General features: G+C 47.0%; 1 protein-coding gene and 1 non-coding gene across 6 annotated transcripts in view; one reads left to right on the top strand and one right to left on the bottom strand.

Moving 5' to 3' along the window:
* LOC140409407 (BICD family-like cargo adapter 1) overlaps positions 1 to 14993 on the bottom strand; it is a 176385-nt gene that overhangs the window by 30360 nt on the left and 131032 nt on the right. For all 5 annotated transcript variants that reach the window (XR_011940331.1, XM_072497851.1, XM_072497854.1 and 2 more), the window contains one exon: positions 6492 to 6622. Coding sequence is in view for 4 of the 5 variants with exons in the window: in XM_072497851.1 (XP_072353952.1) it covers positions 6492 to 6622 (131 nt within the window). In the remaining variant the exon portion in view is untranslated. The remainder of the gene's footprint in view (positions 1 to 6491; positions 6623 to 14993) is intronic.
* trnal-caa (transfer RNA leucine (anticodon CAA)) lies at positions 7101 to 7219 on the top strand. Its single transcript has 2 exons — positions 7101 to 7138; positions 7174 to 7219. It is a non-coding gene; the product is annotated as a tRNA-Leu (tRNA).

Here is a 14993-nt window from a genome sequence, read left to right as displayed (position 1 = left end):
GGGGAATGGATGGGGGATATGGAATGTGGCAAAGAGCAGGTATAACGCAATTGAAAGATCTATTTGTGGATGGGAAGTTTGCGAGTCTGGGAGCGCTGACCGAGAAATATGGGTTGCCCCAAGGGAATGCATTCAGGTACATGCAATTGAGGGCTTTTGCGAGGCAGCAGGTGAGGGAATTCCCGCAGCTCCCGACACAAGAGGTGCAGGACAGAGTCATCTCAAAGAAATGGGTGGGGGACGGTAAGGTGTCGGATATATATAGGGAAATGAGAGACGAAGGGGAGACTATGATGGACGAACTAAAAGGGAAATGGGAAGAAGAGCTAGGGGAGGAGATTGAGGAGGGGATGTGGGCAGATGCCCTAAACAGGGTAAACTCGTCGTCCTCGTGCGCCAGGCTAAGCCTGATTCAGTTTAAGGTATTACACAGGGCACATATGACTGGAACACGGCTCAGTAAATTTTTTGGGGTGGAGGATAGGTGTGCGAGGTGCTCGAGAAGCCCAGCGAATCATACCCATATGTTTTGGTCATGTCCGGCACTACAGGGGTTTTGGATGGGGGTGACAAAGGTGCTTTCGAAAGTAGTAGGAGTCCGGGTCGAACCAAGCTGGGGGTTGGCTATATTTGGGGTTGCACAAGAGCCGGGAGTGCAGGAGGCGAAAGAGGCCGATGTTTTGGCCTTTGCGTCCCTAGTAGCCCGGCGCAGAATATTGCTAATGTGGAAAGAAGCCAAGCCCCCGGGGGTGGAGACCTGGATAAATGATATGGCGGGGTTCATAAAGTTAGAGCGGATTAAGTTCGTCCTAAGGGGGTCGGCTCAAGGGTTTACAAGGCGGTGGCAACCGTTCGTCGAATATCTGGCGGAAAGATAGATAGGGGAGAACAAAGAAGGCAGCAGCAGCAGCCCAGAACTTGGGGGGTGGGGGGGGGGATGTGGCCTGAGACAAGGCAGTTGCCAATTAGGGCTAGTTTTTTTTTATTTTTGTTATTTAATATTTATTTATTTGTTGTTGTTTTCTTTTGTTCTTGTTTAAATAAAAAAGGTCATTATTATCTGTATTGTTATAATGTTGTGTAAAGGATGCACAATGTACTGTGTTGGTTGACCAAAAATTTTCAATAAAATATTATTTAAAAAAAAAAGAGAGAAGACATTGTCCTATTAACAAGCAGTTTAAGCCGGTAATGAGGGTGTTGGTTGCAGAATCCTTCAACTGTGCTGTATTGGACAGTGGCTGCACATCTAGTGTGTGTGGAATTGACTGGTGAAAATGTTACCCCTGGACTCCTTGAATGCTGAAAGTCATAACAAGGTTAAGGAATTTGAAAGTTCCACAAGTTTCAGGTTTGAGGATGATAATACTCTGAAGTCGCTGGTGATCCCTTGCAATATTGCCGGAGTGAATCATTTCATTAGCACGGATGTTGTATCAAGTGAGATACCTTTGCTTCTGAGCAGACCGTCGATGAAGAAAGCACACATGAAACTGGATATGGAACAGGATAAGGCAACAGTTTTGGGAAAGACGGTGGACTTACAATTTACACAGTCGGGACACTATTGTATTCCATTACTGAAAAATAATATTTCAAGTAGAATGGTTAAGGATGTGTTAATGGCAGTTGAAAATGGGACTTTAGCTGATAAAAAGCTTGTTATATTAAAACTGCACAGGCAATTTGCACATCTGTCTCCTCGGAGGCTGAAAAATTTATTAAAGGATGCAGGGGTAAGGGATGAAGACTATACTAAACTGATATAACAGGTTAGTGATTGCTGTGAAGTTTGTAGGAAGTACAGAAGGACACCAGCACGACCGATAGTAACCCTACCTTTGGCCAGGGATTTTAACGACATTAAGATCTGGGATACGGCCATTTTTCCGAAAGGACAACTACCAAACCTTGGTACAAAGGTGACATACTTGCCGGAAGGGTCTAGTCAATGGAAGGATGCAACTGTTATTAGAGCAGGGAAGGCCACTGGAAAGTATAAACATTGGTTGAATGTACAGCATTCAGGGGAGGGAGTTAAGACAATGGATTGGGAAAACAAAGTTCAAAAATGGAGGGCACAGAAACGCAGTGCCAGTTCTGACAGTACATCGGTTAGTGAACAGGTCCGCAGGAAAAGGTCGAGAATTTTGAAAGGACATCCCACAGCAGAAAGATCAAGCAGTAGCAGTATAGAACAAGTTACCAGGCGGGAAAGGGGACGTAGTTTATCAAGGTCTCGGAACATGAGTAAGACTACGAATACTAATAGGAGTAGAAGCCAACATGCACGTGAGATTTTGGTGGCTTCCAATAAATTATATGAAAAGTTATCAAAGATGCTAAACAGCAAGAACTGCATAGTTGGGAGTGAATTTGGGGTATACACGGAAGTACTGGATAGGGGACAAAGAGCTCTGTCCCACAGATGGATTTGCACGGAAAAGGTTCTTCCGGATGGAACTTATAAGGCAAAGGCCAGGCTTGTGGCAAGGGGATTTGAAGAAAGCTTAGAAGATCAGGATTTAAGGGTAGATTCACCTACAGCAGGCAAGGTTAATTTAAAAAATCTTCTTTTAGCCACAAAGGCATGGGAATGCAAATCTATAGATATGAAAGCTGTCTTCTTACAGGGGCATCAGCTCCAGAGAGACATTTTTCTCCGTCCTCCTAAAGAAGCAGCTAACACAGAAGGGGTATTCTGAAAGTTGAACAAATGTGTATGTGGTTTAAATGTTGAATCTAGAGTCCGGTATTTTTCGGTAAGGTCAGTTTTGTTAAAGTTAGGCTGTTACCAGTTGAAAATAGATCCGGTAATATTTTACTGGCACTATAAAAGGGAACCTTTCTGGCATCTTTATGATGCATGTCAAATATTTTTTGTGGGGTGGGACTAGTGATTTTGAAGCTTCTGTAATCTCTTGTTTGAGGAAAGAATTCAGGGTCGGATGTCAGGCTTCCGGTGCATTTAAATATATTGGACTGGAAATCGGTCAGCAATCTTATTTGGAAAGCATCAGCCCAAAAGCAATTAGTCGTGGCCGGGTTTTCACAAAAAGATGCAAGGTTTCAAAGATGGAAAAAGAGCAACTGAGACGTTTAATTGGGCAACTGAATTGGTTAGGTAGACAGACTAGACTGGCGTGAGTTTTGATGTCTTAGAGTTGAGTGCAAAAATGAATGATCCCGAAGTGGAAAACATAATAAGAGAAAATAAAGCGTTTGGCCAAACTAAAAATGCAGGAGTGTGTTCTGAGGTTCCCGGTTTTAGGTGACCGTAGGCACTTGAAATTCATAGTTCATAGTGATGCGTCCTATGCAAATCAAGCACAGGAGGTTTTATAATTTTCCTTTTGGGGAACAATGGTAAATGTTGTCCTCTTGTGTGGGAAACAAAGAAAATAAGGAAAGTGGTCGAAAGCACTTTGGCTGCTGAGACGTTAAGCTTTGTAGAGGCGGTGGATATGGCCTTTTATATATCTCAGATATTGACAGAAATGTAACTTTTGGATATTGTTAATGATATTAATAATATTCTTAAAAAAAAAAATTTGGAAAAAAGAAAGGGGGAATTTGCGTGTGTGTTTTTGAGTTTCTTTAAATTTTGTTTTCACCTAATTATATTTTTTCTCCAAGGAAGGGGAGACTGTTAAGTAATGGGTTAAGAGTTAAGTAATGCATTAAGAGATATTGCAATTAGTTGTCTCATTTATGTTAAGCATCCAATGATTGACACTGATATGTAAAGGGGCTTCAGGTGGCCTCTGTCAGGTGGTGTGTTGTTAAGAGTTTTGTGTAGGGGCTGTGGAAGTGAAATAAGTGGTGTTTGGTGAAAAGGAACAAGACTTTTGACTCTTCATACAACGGTAACTAAAACGTATAACAAATGGGAGGGAGCAATCAGCCAAGATAACTATAAGGGTTTCAAGTCTGGCCACCTGAGGGAAGAAGCTTTGTTTGAGGGGCGGGCAGAGCTGAGAGAGAGAAAGAAATGCTTTATCAAACAGTTACAATAGAAGGCTGTGGAGGTCGCCAAGAAAGGTCATGCAAGAAAGGAAGCTGCTCCAGATACAGACTTTCAAAAAGAGTTCTAAAGGAGAGAATTGCTTTGTAAATACAAGTAGCGTCTTTGCCAGTCTATGGAAGTGGAATGAGAGCTGTATTTTTATTAGACATGTTGTTTAATGGGAACTTGTGTGTTAAGATTAAGAAACTGCATGGAATGTGCATGTACGGTGGTGTAACAGTGGTTAGCACTGCTGCCTCACCGCGCCAGGGACCTGGATTCAATTCCAGCCTTGGGTGACGGTCTGTGTGGAGTTTGCACTTTCTCCCTGTGTTTGTGTGGGTTTCCTCCAGGTGCTCCGGTTTCCCCCCCACAGTCCAAAGATGTGCATGATAAGTAGGTAAATTGCCCTTTAGTGGCCAAGGATGTGTAGGTTTAGTGGGGTTACGGGATGGGGCAGGGGAGTGGGCCTAGAGAGTGTGCTCTTTGAGAGGTTAGGTGCAGACTCAATGGGTCAAATGGCCTCCTTCTGCACTGTAGGAATTCTATGTAATCTGCTAGTGTTAGAACTGGAGTGAAGGATTAATTGTTGTTTTCTTTTCCTTTGTGTAAATAAAGTTTGATTATAAAATAACCAAGGCCTATTTCTTATATTATCACTACGAAACAAACCGCACCGCATGAAAACTTAAAAACGTTACGCATTTGGTTCAGTATCTTTGCCATTATTATGGGCTGACCAAGCGTCTGTAACAGCTCACTTTCTCCGTGGAGATGTTTCTTGATATCACTCCTGGAGTTACTCTATCTGGATTTCTGTTTTACGTACAAAATTAGAAGGGCTATTCTGGGTCCTCAGCTTGAACCTCTGAATTGACAGAACTCCTCAGAAATATTCACCTCACTCATTTTCTTGAGGTTGCGGGCCTTCCGACTGCAGACAGTTAATTTACTCCAAAAGCAGGTCTCAAAGAGTTCTATATAGGGCAGATTCCAGTTTGACAGGATCTCTATTTTAACCACAGTGAGTGAACACAGGAGTGAAGAATGACAAAAAGTTAACTGAATGACACACATGCAAAACAGGAGAAGAGACAAAAGAAAATCAGGTGCTATTCCGAGCAAGAGATGGGAATTGTCATTTTATAGTAAACATTTAAATGATTGCGTGGAGTGGTGAGGGGTGCATAGTGGGAATAGTTTAATAATCAACTTTGCTTGGATCAATCTGTGATGTGAAATCATCCCATATTTCTCTCCTTTTTCTGGGTTACATTACATTTTCCACAGTATTCCCATGATATACGTAAAGCATTTGTGCATGTACGTGGGTATGTTTCACTAGCTCCCAGGTCTGCAATATCTCTCCAAACCAGTTCCCAGGGATCATATCATTGGTCCAAAATTTATATTCCCTTTGATTTTCTTTCTGGTCTCTGCATTACTCCAACAGTGAGTTTGGGAATTGGGCAATCTGGACTGCACAGCAGCCACTCTGCGTTGATGCTTCATAATTATAGTACAGGGCAAAGGTAATGAATTGGTCCCTGGAGAGTTCAACAGTCCAGTTGCTACCTTTTATAGCTCATTCGTTACCCAGTCAATTAATAATCCAATTTACAACATCCCCGATCCCACGAGCTTCTACTTTAGGTTTAAATCTTTGATTGGTTTTGTCAAAGACATTTTGAATGTCAAGAAGCTGATCATCTATTCTGATTATTTTTCTGAAATGTTCCATAAAGCCAGATCTGTTTCAAACTGTGACAATGGGTACTGGTTAACCTGAGATCTTCACTTCTTCTTCCTGGGGTATGATTACATTCAGATCTGCATAATTAGAGCTGATGTTAGACAAATTCCTTTAGACAGGTGAGTCAGAGAGCAAGGTCACCTGTTTTAATACTTGACAAATCCAATAACGTAGGCATTGCAAGTACACAATGCATTTATTGTACATCCCTAATTGATCTTGTTCAGAGGGAATTAAGAGGCAACCACATTGCTGTGGGTCTGGAGTCAAATGTTCGGGCAGACCAGGCAAGGATGGCAGATTTTGTTCCCTAAAGGACATGAGTGAACCAGATAGGTTTTACAACACTCGACAATGGTCATCAGACATTTTAATCCCAGGTATTTACTGAATTCACATTTCGCCATCCATTACGTTGGGTCTCTAGAATACTAATCCAGTGACAGTACCACAGTCACCACTTCCTCTAAATCATAGGCTTATTCAGACCATAAGTCATTCAAATTGTATTGATATCAGTACAAAGCCCACTGGAAAAGGGATGATTTAAATTCACCATCTTGAAGTATTTGTTTCAGGCAGGAGGGAAGAGGGTGGCATAGCTGATGCTGTCAGCTCTGCTGCTGGAGTGGGATAGGTGTTCAGCTATCCCGTCAGCTACAAAATTAACGGTGGCCCATCTTAGCCTGGAGCTGCTGATGGCCGCTCATTTTTCTCAGACAAGTTTCTTACCTTGCTATGGCCTCGTCCAGGTCGCTGAGAGCCTTCTGAAGCTGCTTGTCTTGTTCCTTTTCTTCAGATGTCACCTTCAGCTTGTCTCTCTCTTCTTTCGCTGCATTCATTTCAACTCTCAGCAGCACCACCTAGAAAGATGACAAGATTAGCAAGAGGGCAAACCTTGTGAAAATCAGCCTGCTGAGGGCACTCCACAGTTTACCATTTAGTATACCTGACACAGAGTCAATCTTAGGCTAAAGTTCCACATTCCTAAGTCAATGCTGTTTCAGAAATCAAACTCAGAGCACAGCTTTCTAAAATGTTTATAGTTCAGAGGTAGTGGAGGGCAAAAAAGGGTAAAGTGACACCGGACTGGACCCTCTTGTGAGGTTTAGGTAGAGGAGTGGTTTTACAAAGCCTTTGCTTTACCTGACACGGGAGTGCTTCACGCTGACACTGGATACCCAATTAGAAAAGTGCTGCATCCCGATTTCAGTGAGGGACGCATGGCAGAGGCGATAGGCCTGAACTCCCATGGAGTGGCAATCAGCGTCGGATTCCCACTCCGTGCTCAATTTCTTACTTACATTTTTTCCCCATCCTATATTCCATTCTCAGCAACTTGTCAGGATGGCCGAATGCTCTAAGGTGCCAGACTCAAGGAGTGTGCTTCCTTGCCTCGTTTAAGCCTGGTGATTTCTGGTCCCTTTCCAGGGGCGTGGGTTCAAATCCCACTCCTGACATTGACCTTTTGGGCAGCACGGTAGCATTGTGGATAGCACAATTCCTTCACAGCTCCAGGGTCCCAGGTTCGATTCCGGCTTGGGTCACTGTCTGTGCGGGGTCTGCACATCCTCCCCGTGGGTGCGTGGGTTTCCTCCGGGTGTTCCGGTTTCCACCCACAGTCCAAAGATGTACAGGTTAGGTGGATTGGCCGTGATAAATTGCCCTTAGTGTCCAAAATTGCCCTTAGTGTTGGGTGGGGTTGCTGGGTTGTGGGGATAGGGTGGAGGTGTTGACCTTGAGTAGGGTGCTCTTTCCAGGAGATGGTGCAGACTCGATGGGCTGGGTGGCCTCCTTCTGCACTGTAAATTCTATGATAATCTATATCTCCTGATCTTCCGACTCAGGCTGGGCGAGGTCCAGGCAATGCAACCCAACCCTGGCCTACCATTGAAGTGCAGCCAAGTCAAAGTGATGGAGGCTATACCTGCTTTTTTACAGCACTAACTATCGTAAACCAGGTATGTTTATGATTATTCTGTCAAAGGAGGTGGGCATTGCTGACAAGGTCATTTTAGAGATCAGTTCAGAGTCAACCAAATTGCAGTGGATCTGTGGAATCACATACAGACCCGAAGAGGTGCAGGTAGCAGTTTTCCTTCCCTAAAGGACATTGCTGAAGCAGATGGGATATTTTACGACAATCAATGATGGCTTCATCGTCACCCTTACTGAATCTCGCCTTCAGTTCCATATGTTTTCAATGAATTTAAATCCCACCAGCTGCCATGGTGGGATTCAAACCCATATACCCATAGCTTAAACCTGGGTCCCAAGACTGTTTTGTCGTGTGTTATGGCCATGGTAACGGTCAACACAGAACGCCTAGTTCTTTGACTAGTAAGAGGATTTATTAACAAAATGAACACATGGAAAGATAACTAACAACATATTTTGCAAACAAGAGCTAGTAAATGAATTCTCCCAGAGTTACTTCCAGAGCGACTATCCTCTTGTACGACTTACTACCAACTCCCGAATCTCTCAAGTCACATGGTGGATCTCTATCACCACCTGCTGGTCGGAGTTCGTTCCGATAACTATATACATTGATAGATTTTTAAAAAATATATATTTATTAAAGTTTTTTAACACAATTTTTCTCCCTTACAAACAATAACCCCCCCCCCCCCGTAACAAAAGAAAACGAGAAATCGCACAGAGCAAGATATATACATGGCAAAATGATATATTTACACAGCTTTGTACACTGGCCCTCACCCGTACGTGCCAGTTTCCCCAACCCTTCATGTTATCTCTTGCTCAGCCACCCTCCCAGGCAGTCCCCCCTCTCCCCCGCCCCCAAAAGGTTGCTGCTGCTGCTGACCGACCTTCCTCTAACGCTCTGCGAGATAGTCTAGGAACGGTTGCCACCGCCTGTAAAACCCCTGCGCAGTCTCTCTCAAGGCAAACTTAATCCTCTCCAACTTTATGAACCCAGCCATATCATTTATCCAGGCCTCCAGGTTGGGGGGTATACATTGATAGATAACTATATACATTGATATGCACATGCATATCACCACACAGACTAGTCCAGTGACACTACCACTATGTCACTGTCACTCCCACATCTCCAACATGCACTCCAGTTGGAGCCAGTCGCATTAAATCACATTTTCGGATGGTTCCCAGTGAGGGGGAAGTTTGCACATTTGGGCAATTGCGTGCAAACCGTACCTAGGAATGTCCGCAGAGAATTTCCCAGCACATCTTTGGGATACCCCTGAATACAATGCTGGGGAGCTCTGAGTTCAGCTCCCACCTCCGACGCTGCGGTTGCTGATCTTTAATTGCAAGTAGCTTCCTCTTATCCATCCAAACAGAGGATTTGCCTGCAACCTTCACTGGATGGAGAACGTGCACCCCGATCATTAACTAGATGGAGAACGTGCTCCCCGATCATTAACGGGATGGAGAACGTGCTCCCCGATCATTAACTAGATGGAGAACGTGCACCCATTTTCATTAACGGGATGGAGAACGTGCTCCCAGACAATTAACTGGATGGTGAACGTGCTCCTCGGTCAATAACTGGATGGAGAACGTGCCCCCGATCATTAACTGGATGGTGAACGTGCTCCCCGGTCAATAACTGGATGGTGAACGTGCTCCCCGACCATTAACTGGATTGTGAACATGCTGCCCGGCCAATAACTGGATGGTGAACGTGCTCCTCGGTCAATAACTGGATGGAGAACGTGCCCCCGACCATTAACTGGATGGTGAACGTGCTCCCTGGTCAATAACTGGATGGAGAACGTGCCCCCGATCATTAACTGGATGGTGAACGTGCTCCCCGGTCAATAACTGGATGGTGAACGTGCTCCCCGACCATTAACTGGATTGTGAACATGCTGCCCGGCCAATAACTGGATGGTGAACGTGCTCCTCGGTCAATAACTGGATGGAGAACGTGCTCCCAGACAATTAACTGGATGGTGAACGTGCTCCTCGGTCAATAACTGGATGGAGAACGTGCCCCCGATCATTAACTGGATGGTGAACATGCTGCCCGGCCAATAACTGGATGGTGAACGTGCTCCCTGGTCAATAACTGGATGGAGAACGTGCCCCCGATCATTAACTGGATGGTGAACGTGCTCCCCGGTCATGAACTGGATGGTGAACGTGCCCCCGATCATTAACAGGATGGTGAACGTGCTCCCCGGTCAATAACTGGATGGTGAACGTGCTCCCCGGTCAATAACTGGATGGTGAACGTGCTCCACGGTCAATAACTGGATGGTGAACGTGCTCCCCGGTCAATAACTGGATGGTGAACGTGCTCCCCGGTCAATAACTGGATGGAGAACGTGCTCCCCGGTCAATAACTGGATGGTGAACGTGCTCCCCGGTCAATAACTGGATGGAGAACGTGCTCCACGGTCAATAACTGGATGGTGAACGTGCTCCCCGGTCAATAACTGGATGGTGAACGTGCTCCCTGGTCAATAACTGGATGGAGAACATGCCCCCGATCATTAACTGGATGGTGAACGTGCTCCCCGGTCATTAACTGGACGGAGAACGTGCTCCCCGGTCAATAACAGGATGGTGAACGTGCTCCCCGATCATTAACTGGATGGTGAACGTGCTCCCCGGTCATTAACTGGATGGTGAACGTGCTCCCCGATCATTAACTGGATGGTGAACGTGCTCCCCGGTCAATAACTGGATGGTGAACGTGCTCCCCGATCATTAACTGGATGGTGAACGTGCTCCCCGGTCATTAACTGGATGGTGAACGTGCTCCCCGATCATTAACTGGATGGTGAACGTGCTCCCCGGTCAATAACTGGATGGAGAACGTGCTCCCCGATCATTAACTGGATGGTGAACGTGCTCCCCGGTCATTAACTGGATGGTGAACGTGCTCCCCGGTCATTAACTGGATGGTGAACGTGCTCCCCGGTCATTAACTGGATGGTGAACGTGCTCCCCGGTCATTAACTGGATGGTGAACGTGTTCCCCGGTCAATAACTGGATGGAGAACGTGCTGCCCATTCAATAACTGGATGGTGAACGTGCTCCCCGGTCATTAACTGGATGGAGAACGTGCTCCCCGGTCATTAACTGGATGGAGAACGTGCTCCCCGATCATTAACTGGATGGTGAACGTGCTCCCCGATCATTAACTGGATGGTGAACGTGCTCCCCGGTCAATAACTGGATGGAGAACGTGCTCCCCGATCATTAACTGGATGGTGAACGTGCTCCCCGATCATTAACTGGATGGTGAACGTGCTCCCCGATCATTAACTGGATGGTGAACGTGCTCCCCGGTCAATAACTGGATGGAGAACGTGCTCCCCGATCATTAACTGGATGGTGAACGTGCTCCCCGATCATTAACTGGATGGTGAACGTGCTCTCCGATCATTAACTGGATGGTGAACGTGCTCCCCGGTCAATAACTGGATGGAGAACGTGCTCCCCGATCATTAACTGGATGGTGAACATGCTCCCCGGTCAATAACTGGATGGTGAATGTGCTCCCCGATCATTAACTGGATGGTGAATGAGCATCCCGACAATTAACTGGATGGTGAATGTGCTCCCCGGTCAATAACTGGATGGAGAACGTGCTCCCCGGTCAATAACTGGATGATGAACGTGCTCCCCGATCATTAACTGGATGGTGAATGAGCACCCCGATCAATAACTGGATGGTGAACGTGCACCCTGACCATTAACTGGATGGTGAATGAGCACCCCGACCATTAACTGGATGGTGAATGAGCTCCCCGGTCATTAACTGGATGGAGAACGTGCTCCCCGATCAATAACTGGATGGTGAATGAGCTCCCCGGTCATTAACTGGATGGTGAATGTGCTCCCCGATCAATAACTGGATGGTGAACGTGCTCCCCCGTCAATAACTGGATGGTGAACGTGCTCCCCGGTCATTAACTGGATGGAGAACGTGCTCCCCGGTCAATAACTGGATGGTGAATGTGCTCCCCGGTCATTAACTGGATTGTGAACGTGCTCCCCGGTCAATAACTGGATGGAGAATGTGCACCCTGTTCAATAACTGGATGGTGAACGTGCCCCCGATCATTAAGTGGATGGAGAACGTGCACCCTGTTCAATAACTGGATGGTGAACGTGCTCCCCGGTCAATAACTGGATGGTGAATGTGCTCCCCGATCAATAACTGGATGGTGAATGAGCACCCCGATCATTAACTGGATGGTGAATGAGCTCCCCGGTCATTAACTGGATGGTGAATGTGCACCCTGTTCAATAACTGGATGGTGAACGTGCTCCCCGGTCATTAACTGGATGGTGAATGTGCTCCCCGATCAATAACTGGATGGTGAATGAGCACCCCGATCATTAACTGGATGGTGAATGAGCTCCCCGGTCATTAACTGGATGGTGAATGTGCACCCTGTTCAATAACTGGATGGAGAACGTGCTCCCCGGTCAATAACTGGATGGTGAATGTGCTCCCCGACCATTAACTGGATGGAGAATGAGCTCCCCGGTCATTAACTGGATGGTGAATGTGCACCCTGTTCAATAACTGGATGGTGAACGTGCTCCCCGGTCATTAACTGGATGGTGAATGTGCTCCCCGATCATTAACTGGATGGAGAACGTGCTCCCCGGTCAATAACTGGATGGAGAACGTGCTCCCCGATCATTAACTGGATGGTGAACATGCTCCCCGGTCATTAACTGGATGGTGAATGTGCACCCTGTTCAATAACTGGATGGTGAACGTGCTCCCCGGTCATTAACTGGATGGAGAACGTGCTCCCCGATCATTAACTGGATGGTGAACGTGCTCCCCGGCCAATAACTGGATGGTGAACGTGCTCCCCGATCATTAACTGGCTGGTGAATGAGCACCCCGACCATTAACTGGATGGTGAACGTGCTCCCCGATCATTAACTGGATGGTGAATGAGCACCCCGACCATTAACTGGATGGTGAATGAGCTCCCCGGTCATTAACTGGATGGTGAATGTGCACCCCGGTCAATAACTGGATGGAGAACGTGCTCCCCGGTCAACAACTGGATGATGAACGTGCTCCCCGATCATTAACTGGATGGTGAATGAGCTCCCCGGTCAATAACTGGATGGTGAATGAGCACCCCGATCAATAACTGGATGGTGAACGTGCTCCCCGATCATTAACTGGATGGTGAATGTGCTCCCCGATCAATAACTGGATGGTGAACGTGCACCCTGACCATTAACTGGATGGTGAATGTGCTCCCCGATCAATAACTGGATGGTGAACGTGACCCCGACCATTAACTGGATGGTGAATGTGCACCCTGTTCAATAACTGGATGGTGAATGTGCTCCCCGATCATTAACTGGATGGAGAACGTGCTCCCCGGTCAATAACTGGTGGAGAACGTGCTCCCTGATCATTAACTGGATGGTGAACGTGCTCCCCGGTCATTAACTGGATGGTGAATGTGCACCCTGTTCAATAACTGGATGGTGAATGAGCACCCCGACCATTAACTGGATGGAGAACGTGCTCCCCGATCATTAACTGGATGGTGAACGTGCTCCCCGATCATTAACTGGATGGTGAACGTGATCCCCGGTCATTAACGGGATGGAGAACGTGCTCCCCGGTCAATAACTGGATGGAGAACGTGCTCCCCGACCATTAACTGGATGGTGAACATGCTGCCCGGTCAATAACTGGATGGTGAACGTGCTCCCCGATCAATAACTGGATGGTGAACGTGCTCCCCGATCATTAACTGGATGGTGAACGAGCACCCCGACCATTAACTGGATGGAGAACGTGCTCCCCGATCATTAACTGGATGGTGAACGTGCTTCCCGGTCATTAACTGGATGGTGAACCTGCTCCCCGATCATTAACTGGATGGTGAATGAGCACCCCGACCATTAACTGGATGGTGAACGTGCTCCCTGATGATTAACTGGATGGTGAAAGTGCTCCCCGGTCATTAACTGGATGGTGAACGTGCTCCCCGATCATTAACTGGATGATGAACGTGCTCCCCGATCATTAACTGGATGGTGAACGTGCTCCCCGGTCATTAACTGGATGGTGAACGTGCTCCCCGATCATTAACTGGACGGTAAACGTGCTCCCCGGTCAATAACTGGATGGTGAACGTGCTCCCCGGTCATTAACTGGATGGTGAACGTGCTCCCCGATCATTAACTGGATGGAGAACGTGCTCCCCGATCATTAACTGGATGGAGAACGTGCTCCCCGATCATTAACTGGATGGAGAACGTGCTCCCCGATCATTAACTGGATGGAGAACGTGCTCCCCGATCATTAACTGGATGGAGAACGTGCTCCCCGGTCATTAACTGGATGGTGAACGTGCTCCCCGGTCAATAACTGGATGGTGAACGTGCTCCCCGGTCAATAACTGGATGGTGAACGTGCTCCCCGGTCAATAACTGGATGGTGAACGTGCTCCCCGATCATTAACTGGATGGAGAACGTGCTCCCCGATCATTAACTGGATGGTGAACATGCTCCCCGGTCAATAACTGGATGGAGAACGTGCTCCCCGATCATTAACTGGATGGAGAACGTGCTCCCCGGTCATTAACTGGATGGTGAACGTGCTCCCCGGTCATTAACTGGATGGTGAACGTGCTCCCCGGTCATTAACTGGACGGTGAACGTGCTCCCCGGTCATTAACTGGACGGTGAACGTGCTCCCCGGTCAATAACTGGATGGTGAACGTGCTCCCCGGTCAATAACTGGATGGTGAACGTGCTCCCCGATCATTAACTGGATGGAGAACGTGCTCCCCGATCATTAACTGGATGGTGAACGTGCTCCCCGGTCAATAACTGGATGGAGAACGTGCTCCCCGATCATTAACTGGATGGAGAACGTGCTCCCCGATCATTAACTGGATGGTGAACGTGCTCCCCGATCATTAACTGGATGGAGAACGTGCTCCCCGGTCAATAACTGGATGGAGAACGTGCTCCCCGACCATTAACTGGATGGTGAATGAGCACCCCGATCAATAACTGGATGGTGAACGTGCTCCCCGATCATTAACTGGATGGTGAATGTGCTCCCCGATCAATAACTGGATGGTGAACGTGCACCCTGACCATTAACTGGATGGTGAATGTGCTCCCCGATCAATAACTGGATGGTGAACGTGCACCCCGACCATTAACTGGATGGTGAATGTGCACCCTGTTCAATAACTGGATGGTGAATGTGCTCCCCGATCATTAACTGGAT

This window comes from Scyliorhinus torazame, chromosome 1, assembly GCF_047496885.1.
Source record: "Scyliorhinus torazame isolate Kashiwa2021f chromosome 1, sScyTor2.1, whole genome shotgun sequence".
Classification (NCBI taxonomy): Eukaryota; Metazoa; Chordata; class Chondrichthyes; order Carcharhiniformes; family Scyliorhinidae; genus Scyliorhinus; species Scyliorhinus torazame.
This window is presented reverse-complemented; position numbering and strand designations above follow the sequence as displayed.